Source organism: Calidris pugnax, unplaced genomic scaffold, assembly GCF_001431845.1.
Source record: "Calidris pugnax isolate Ruff unplaced genomic scaffold, ASM143184v1 scaffold44, whole genome shotgun sequence".
Lineage (NCBI taxonomy): Eukaryota > Metazoa > Chordata > Aves > Charadriiformes > Scolopacidae > Calidris > Calidris pugnax.
In genome coordinates, this window is record NW_015094506.1 from 8,096,103 (window position 1) to 8,105,576 (window position 9,474).

Here is a 9,474-nt window from a genome sequence, read left to right on the forward strand (position 1 = left end):
TAACAGGTACAGGCTGGGGTACTTGTGTTTATCTAGAACACATGGATAGGAGGACACAGATGGGATGACCCAGGCCACAGCTGCAAGATTTGTTCACCTCAGGCAGCTTCTGGTGTCACCTTTTGTTGGAAAGGTGAGAGAAGTGGCAGGAAACTTACTTGCTAAGACATTGTTTAAAACAAAAACCAAACAAAAAACCCCACAACCTACTAACCAAACCCCATTTTTTAAAAAGAATTGTTTGAATTACTCTTTCCTCAAAGCCTAAGTATACTTTCAACAGCAGTGGTCACATTTCAATTATATTCCTCTCATGGCTGTTCACTAAAATAACCAAAACTCGTGTATTCGATTTCAGGATAGGCAATTTCAGAGACCTTTTGAGATGTGTTAAATTGCCATTCAATTGCAAGTGCAAGTTAGAATAATATTCGTTTGGACAAAAAGATAATAACCATCTTGATTTCTTCTCACCATGTGTCAGTGCCACACCAGTACAAGCATTCAATATTTTTATTGCTTCATGCATTGAGGTTTTGTGCAATAAGAATACAATGAAGCTATCAGTAAAACATGAGAACATAATGAAATGACAATGAATATATTAGGCTTGCAAAAATTTATTTTTAAACTCTGAAAGCGATTCTTTTCCAACCCACTTAAATACAGGAAAGCTAAAACACAATCCTAACTGACAGAAAACAGGTTGTAATTCAAAGAATTCCATTCTGGGTAAAACAATGGAATAACAATATACCAACTATGCTACCTATATATCAAATTTCTCTTCACAGATATTGTGTCCATGTTCTTCATAATCTTCTCTAGTTACTACCATGTCTTCAAAATCATCATTTTCGGAAATGAGCTTCCCACCTTCCCAAGAATAAGTAATTGGGCTGAAAAATTAACAAAATTTTTGTCACTCATCTGTAAGTTCACTCGAAACACAAGTATGCAGCAATGATTTCAAAGACTTTACTTAGCAATACCTATTAAAAAATTATATTTTTGATTGCTAAATCAAACCATTCAGTTCCAGACAAGTTATGAGACAAAGTCTGAAATTTTTGCAGGGCTAACTGACTGCTTTTTATAAAAAGTAAGTGCCTCTTTGGAGGCAAGTGTGAAGAGGTCACAAAGTAGAGATGTCTTTGTATTTATTTTGCAGAGATAATGGTTCATTAATATTTAAAAATACTCTTTTTTAAAAGTATTATTAAAGTGAGGATTTTTTTGTACTTTGAAGATAACACTTGTTTTGTCTCAACTGTATACACTCTCTCTCTGCAAAATGTTACTCCTTTCAAATCCCTGAAGTGGCTACATTAGTAATGACATGGCAGCATTCAGATGCTGAAAATTCTTCGAAGTAAAAGCCTAAACCCTAATCTTGCATGCTTATGGATCCACTTAATGACAATAGTCTTATTTATCTGTTTACAATAAAAAGACCAAACCTGAAGATACTTATTTGTGCTCCTAACTTTATGAGCCAAAGTACAGGGCAAGCAGGTAGTCTCTAATTTATTTCGTCTGAAAATATGCTGATTTAAAGCATTCTTCTTTTACAATTTTGGTTCGCTTAATATTTAAATTAACCCCTTTACTCAATCTATCTTTTTAATCAACAAAAGAAATCCTACTTTAGAGTTTGTTCTGCTAGCAGGACAAAGCTTGTTCTGTACAATTTAGAACTTACTTTTCAGGAAGAACAACGGAAACATCATAATCAGTTGGAGTAAGACAGCGAACTTCAGAATAAACCCGATCTCGGAAGCCTGGAAAAAGGGTGTTTCCCCCAGTCAGAACTATGTTCTTGAAGAAATGAGGCTGCATTTCTGGAAAATAAAGAAGTAAATCTGTAGTTAGAGAATATATATTTAAAGGGGTTTTGCCCAATTTTGTTATGAATTGGAACAGAAGAAAGAAATGCATTGAAGAATTTTATGTTCATCTAATGACCACATCAGTTAAATAGTTTTACTGAGAAATACAAGAAAGCGATGAATCACCCTCTGTTCTTCATGATTTTTAGAATTTGGCTTTGATAACTGCTCTTTTCTTATATTGTCTATTAAATTCCATGTCTACCAACACAATTCCCCTTTCAAAAGGGATTGTAAATGATTTTTTTAAGAGTACAAAAAATAACCTCAATGCTGTGATACTTATGTGGTATCATAAAACGTATGAAAGTCTTCTTTGTAATAATAACACTAATTCCATGTACACCATCTGCAAAATGAAAGTTTTAGTGTTACTTCTGACAAACACAGCACTCAGAAAGGTTTGCGACTTTGAAGCTTAAATTACTGAGTTTGGTCAGTTTGATATTTCTCATCAGTTTGATTTTTCTCTTCTTCCAGTGAAGAGAGAAAGTTTAAAATAATACAACTAAAACTTAATTTCAAGTATATTCCATCATCAGCGCCAAAGATGGATAGGTCATATTAGAAAAGGATGTTGAGAAGAATTAGGTCTACAGCAATTAACTGAAACAAGGGTAGAAACCAATCAATGAATCAACCACAAAACTGTGTTTTGAATGAATCAACCACAAAACTCTGATTCTAACAGAGAATCTTATAGACAATCAGTTCTAGAGTATATGACAGGCACCAGAAGACAGAACAGTTCACAACAACTTAGTAACTGGTATGTTGAGAGTACTAGCTTCTTAAAACACTATAGCTGCTTAAAGAAAAAAACAAAACCAAAAAAACCCACACAAACCAAAACAATACACACACACTTTTCAAAATACTATTAGGTCATACCTTCAGGTAAATTCTGAATAGAATAAACAATGGCTTCAGGAATTCCCATCTCTTGAATACCAATATCTGAAGGATGGAAGAGTATTTCTGGAACTGCAAATCTTTCATTTGCTAGACGAAGTATTTGCTCACCAGTCTTGTATTTTCCACTTAACACCATCTCTTCCCTTGGCTAAATTAAAGACATGAATAGTAGCCACTACTTAAGAAAAGAAATTACATCCTAGAGTATTCAGCTAATATTTTTCACTTACTGCAGAAGCAGACAATATATTCTACGTTAAGTGGTATTATCAACAAATCTTTTAAGAATAATAGATGTCCTGGTATTAAATCTGAAGTGACTTTGCTCTTATCAACTGCAGTTTTGCCTAAACAAAATAAAACAAATATGCACAAGAGTGGCCTTAAAATATCAGGCCTGTGGCCAAATCAGTAAATGAGATAAAATTGTTAAACTGTCTTCATCGGCATGAAGACTTTTCAGGCTCTTCTATAACATGACTTTGAACCTTCTACCCATTAGGATATTTAAATGAAACTCAGAGAGTCTTACAAAAAGGTATCAAAGCAGAGAAAACATTTTCCAACTTAACTTTAGAAAGAACCCAACAATAATGATGTGGATAGGTTGTATGATAGAGCACAAGCATAGAAAGCTACAAGTATTAAACAATAGAACATAAAATGCTGTGTTAGAAAAATAGTATCTAATTTTTATCTCAACCTCCTAAGGAAAACTTTACCAATTAATGCACAGCAAAGAAAGAAGTTACAATACAGCAATAGAAAAGAGGAAGTCTTTCTAACCTCTCTATTAATAGACTTGTGCAGGTGAACAGTCCAAAAAATACTTCAAAAAACCTACTGTCATTACCTTGCAAAATCCCTTTTTGATTGTGCTGAAATCTGGCAAAACATAATCTACCATTACAGTATTCTCCTCTCCTTTCAATCTGAAAGAATGTAAAACACAACAGAATAAGTCACAAGTTCAAAATCCCAACTATTTTATACTGAAGAGAATTCCCTTGACCTAACTGGAAAACTTCCTGATTAAGAGTATAGTTTTATTTGTTTGTACAAATAGATTATTCAGAAGTACCAACTTTTACATGTAGTACCATTGTATACGTACTTGGCAATGTCCATGTCCTTGTAAAAGTCTTGAGAAACATAACACACATCTTCTTTCACTTGATTAATTACATGTGTTTCATCCATAACATGTAGCTGCCTGGAAAGAACAAAACACACAGAAGTTTGAGAATAATTAAATCTTAGCATCTGTCCAGAAACCATTCCAGTTTTCCACCTGAAATGAACAACCATAGTTTTCAAATCACAGAAAGCTACTGTCTCAGTATTTAAAACTGGTATTCAATTTACAAAAGCATTCCTGGCCTACTGTTTAATATTTTCCTATTTCACAGTTCAATAAATACAAATATCTACCTGCATTTGCCCAAAGCCTTCATAAAAAGCATAGTCATAATCCTGCAATTAGTTCTACTATCAAAGACTTTTACCTAGATAAAGTTCCAAGCTAAAGAATCCTAATGAAAAGTTGATCCTATTGAATTTTATTTGTGGCATTGATAGAATCAATTAGCCAACTGACTGATGATCTACTGAGACATCTCAGAAAACACGTAAGGACTTGGATAACCGTGAACACACAGGTAGCCTCAGCAACTTGAAAAGCGCTGGCACTTTAAAAACTAACAGCCTAATTCCCCAAAGAGCTTAAACTCATCTTAATTCATTTTCAGCTTAACCTCAAAATGGCAGCCAGCTTATAACAGATAAAAATTCTCTTCTCCTTTAAACAGCATTTAATCTAAAGTTCACAGAAACAGTATGAATACCCCTACAAACATCTAGCATATTTCATACCAGGTCAGAAGACAACTATCAGCATGCTTTACCTGTAAGAGATGATCTCCTTTAGATGGTTGGTTAAGAGTTTTCCTCCGACATTAATCCTACAGGAAAAGAGTAACACATGGAATTATGTCATTATTAACTTCAGGCATAGTACACAATTCCTTTAGAAAATATATGCTGCAGTTTACCTGATGATTGCCTCTTTCTTCTTCTTACTTCTACAATAAGGTACAATGTGTGTAAAAGAGTATCCACTGTCCACAATGATACAACACAGCTCAGATGGATTATCCCGGAAATATCGATGTGCACTAAGAGCTCCAGCTGAAATACAGAAAATTTCACTCAATTTTTATATGAATATACACTTTTAGCATTTACACTGATACGAAAGCGTACTTGCTTTGTATTTTAAATGCCTTTGACAAACTTCCAAGACTTTGCAACATAATACTACAGCCAACACATAAATTAATTTTGACAGTAGATAAAATTAAATATCATATATGTGCCCATTTATTCTTTTTCAGGAATTGCAGCCCATGGTCACTTTCCTCTCCTAAAGTCTGAGCAAACTCATCACACCACAATTTACCAAACCTATCTAAAGGAGCATTCTATGTCAAACCATCTTTCAAAAGGGTTGTGATGTTACTTCCACCTTCTTTGTAAGATACAATATATTTCGTGGTTGTAACGCTGCATTTTATTTGCTAATACAAAACAAAACCAAACAAAAACCCACCACCACCACCTCAAAAAAAAGGAAATATATCAAAATCTTCATGCAAATATTTGGTGGACCTTCTTAAATGCTATCCTGTTTCAAAATCCATCTGTTATCTCTGTCATCGTGACTCTCTTCATGATACTCTCTTCATGATACTCTCATGTACCATGATACTCTTAAGAAAGTAGTATAAGAATATTGCTGGAATTTCTTGAAAAAAAAAACCAAAACTAAATAATGTTTAATCCAGTTAGAGTACATGTAGAAGCATATTACTCAAGAGCCAGGATGGAAACAAAGTTATTTCTTTACTATCTTTATATATAAATGTGTGCATATGCATGCATGCATACTTATTTATTTATTTACAAGGTTAACCTTCAAAATATATAAATGTGAAATAGAAGGAAACAGACTCACCATTTACTCTAAGAACTGCTTGAAATTGATATTCTTCAAATAGAATTTCATTCATGGATTCTTGTATTGAACTGAAGTTAAAATAAGGTTCGGTAATAATAATATTGGTATCTACAAAATCCACCTATGAAAAGCACATTAAAATTGTCATTAAACAAAACTTAGAAATTAATACTCCATTACCATACTTTGCAGCAGTTGAAGATCATGTAAATCTCAAGACACGGTTATCACTTCCTGCATCTGTTTGTAGAAACTAGGCTTAGAAAGTTTCAGTTTTGTTGAAGACTTCATTAGCAGTGATACAACTTTATCAAATTAATGGGTAAAAACATAACAGAAGGGAACATCTTCATACACATTCTCCTCCTGCAGAACTCTATCCAACATTTTAAAAAGACACCCATAGGGGAACACTACATACTAACCTAAGATACTTTATACTCATTCTGTCGACTACAGAAAGATAAGTCTCTTCAACAGCTCAGCACTTGCATCACAGTCCTGCACAAAGTAGAATCAATAATAAAACTCCCAGTGACATCTAATGAGGCCAGCAAATGATCCTGGACTTTCTGCACTTACTGGTATTTCAAACTCCTTTAGAGAGGACTTCAGAGGGTTACTTCAATCATAACTGGATACAGCCCTAAGTGTAGTACCAGCTGCTTTTCTCCTTAGTGTTCACTCATGAAAAAGAATTTAAAACAAATTCTCCTTGCAACCATGGCTAAACTGAGTCTAATTCCAAAACTAAAATGAAAGCTAAGTATCAAAACCAGCAATGAATATTTTTACATATGGAGACTAAGATATTTTGAGGCATTAATTTTTTTCTCAGCACCATTCTGCCTCCTAGGTGTTACAAAAAACCAAAAACTTTCAGAGTATGTAACAATACATTTCTTTTAAGAAAAATTAAAATGGAAGCCTTATTACCCTTCTTGTGCTAAATCCCGTTTGTGTCATAAATAAGAAGAATTAAGTATCAGGTATCTATAGTTTATACATTCAACTTACGCATAGGCAGCAAATGGTTAGCCAAAGATAGTTCCATAATGTGTATGTCTTGGCCTACAGACCTAGCTCATCGCTCTCTTTTACATCAGCAGTTTCTTTATCTCCAAACCACACTGTATCGGTCTATAATTTTTTACTAACTTGAACTCTTGATTATATTGATGTGAATTTCTTAACATACGTGAATTAACTCACTATGAATACACACAAGATCAAAAAATTTAAATGTTTTTTCAATTCTTACACCAGAGCTCAAAGAAAAAAGTGTCTTCAGTTTGCAAAAAAAATAAATCCCTGTGACTTCTAATTGAAGGTACTTTCAAAGAGAACAGTAAGCTCACCAGTTCTAATATTAATATTTGATGCATTACATTAATTCCATTAGCAGTATTCAACCTACACAAAATCTGTAATTAAAATAAAAAAGCTCTTACTTGGTACATTTCTTTTCCAAAAAGATAATCCCAAACTTGTCTTTGGACATCCCAGTTCACCAAGTAACCCTGTAGGAGGTTAGACAAAAAATTAAAATATTTAGAAAATAAAATCATACTTAGAAAAAACCCAACCCAAACCAATTACTAGAAATCAAAAGTCAAGTGATTGATAGACTAGTAATATAAAGAAATCTGAGAGCAAAAATGTCTAAATTCACATTTCTATGCTGAGAGGTGAGTATTACACAGGATAAAGAATGTTACAAATATTCCCCTATCAATCTGTCAATTACTACATGACAAAAACAATGTAAATTGTGCTTCCTATATACATTATTCCCTGTAACAGAAGCCTGTCGGTATGACCTCGATGCCAGGGAAGGTTATGGAGCAGATCATCTTGCATGCCATCACACCGCACGGACAGGACAAACTGGTGATCAGACCCAGTCAGCATGGTTGGGCTTATGAAACCTTGATCAACCTGACCTCCTTCTACGACAAGGTGAACCGCTTAGCGGCTGTGGACGTTGTCTATCTGGACTTTACTAAAGCCTTTGACACCATTTTCCACAGCATCCTCCTGGAGAAACTGGCTGCTGATGGCCTGGAAAGGTGTACTCTTTGCTGAGTAAAAAACTGGCTGGAGGGCTGGGCCCAGACAGTGGTGGTGAATGGAGTTAAATCCAATTGGTGGCCCATCTCAAATGGCCCCCAAGTACTGGGGCCAGTTTTGTTTAATATCTTTATCAATGATCTGAATGAGGAGATCAAGTGCACACTCAGGAAGTTTGCAGATGACACCAAGTTAGGTGGGAGTGTTGGTCTGCTTGAGGGTAAGAAGGCTCTACAGGGGATCTGGACAGGCTGGATCGATGGGCCAAGGCCAATGGGATGAGGTTCAACAAGGCCAAGTTCCGGGTCCTGCACTTGGGCCATGCAGCACTACAGGCTCGGGGAAGAGTGGCTAGAGAGCTGCCTGGTGGTAAAGGACCTGGGGGTGTTGGTCAACTGTCAGCTGAACATGAGCCAGGAGTGTGCCCAGGTGGCCAAGGCCAACAGCATCCTAGCTTGTATCAGGAATAGTGTGGCCAGCAGGACTAGGGAAGTGATCGTCCCCCGTACTCGGCACTGGTGAGGCCGCAACTCAAGTACTGTGTTCAGTTCTGGGCCCCTCACTACAAAAAAGACATTGAGGTACTGGAGTGTGTCCAGAGAAGGGCCACAAATCTGGTGAGGGGTCTGGAGAACAAGTCCTATGAGGAGCAGCTGAGGGAGCCGGGGTTGTTCAGCCTGGAGAAAAGGAGGCCGAAGGGAGACCTTATCTCCCTCTACAACTACCTGAAAGGAGACTGTAGCGATGTGAGTGTGGGTCTCTTTTCCCAAATGACAACTGACAGGATAAGAGGAAACAGCCTCAAGTTGTGTCGGGGGGGCGGGGAAGAGATTAGGATGGATATTAGGAAAAATTTCTTCACTGAAAGGGTCATCAAGCACTGGAACAGGCTGCCCAGGGAATTGGTATGTAGAAGATGAGTACACCTGGTGCTTAGGGACCTGATTTAATGGTGGACTTTGCAGTGCTAGCTTTATGATCAGACCTGATGATCTTAAGGGTCTTCAACTTAAATGATTCTATGATTGTTAAACTTCCCACTGCTAAATTTGCTTCTTGTATGATACTACATATAACCCTGCAGTCGGGGCATATTGTATGAAAACTATTCCTTAAAGCACCAATTTACAATGTAAAACTCACGGTATCTTACTTACTTTCTGAAAAGGGAGAATATAAAAAAGCCCAGAGGGATCTTTAATTTCATCCAGTTGATTTGCCGTGAACGTTTTCAAGCGTGCAGTCTTTGATCTGAACTGACAGTTGGGAATGACGCTGGAAAAGATCGGGAAGCTTCCTATTCATCACGATACGAGACACATTCCTTGCCTTTACACTACTTTAATAGATAATACGCTTTCAGTAATATTTTTGGTGTGGTGCTTTGGTTCTAATCCATTAATTGGAGAGAGGTACGAGGGGGGGAAAGCTCTACTTTCTGACGCCTCCGGTGCAGAGGAGACACCTCTGGGAAAACCAAGCCCAGTCAAGCCAAGTCCCCCTGCACCCCCTGCCCAAGCCCCGCCGCCCCCCAGAACTGAGGGTTTAACGGTCCCGCCGGCGCGCGCCGCAGGGGCGGGGCCC

At 36.6% G+C, this 9,474-nt stretch overlaps 1 protein-coding gene across 1 annotated transcript in view; it reads right to left on the reverse strand.

Moving 5' to 3' along the window:
• Window positions 1-495: 495 nt before the first annotated feature.
• Window positions 496-9,474, reverse strand: part of ACTR6 (ARP6 actin-related protein 6 homolog (yeast)) — a 9,437-nt gene continuing 458 nt past the window's right edge. The window contains exons 2-11 of the mRNA XM_014964262.1: window positions 9,048-9,165; window positions 7,272-7,340; window positions 5,818-5,941; window positions 4,856-4,991; window positions 4,709-4,765; window positions 3,919-4,017; window positions 3,658-3,736; window positions 2,781-2,952; window positions 1,703-1,841; window positions 496-899 (exon numbers count right to left, since the gene is read on the reverse strand). Of these exons, the coding sequence (XP_014819748.1) occupies window positions 770-899; window positions 1,703-1,841; window positions 2,781-2,952; window positions 3,658-3,736; window positions 3,919-4,017; window positions 4,709-4,765; window positions 4,856-4,991; window positions 5,818-5,941; window positions 7,272-7,340; window positions 9,048-9,165 (1,123 nt within the window). The 3' untranslated portion in view covers window positions 496-769. The remainder of the gene's footprint in view (window positions 900-1,702; window positions 1,842-2,780; window positions 2,953-3,657; window positions 3,737-3,918; window positions 4,018-4,708; window positions 4,766-4,855; window positions 4,992-5,817; window positions 5,942-7,271; window positions 7,341-9,047; window positions 9,166-9,474) is intronic.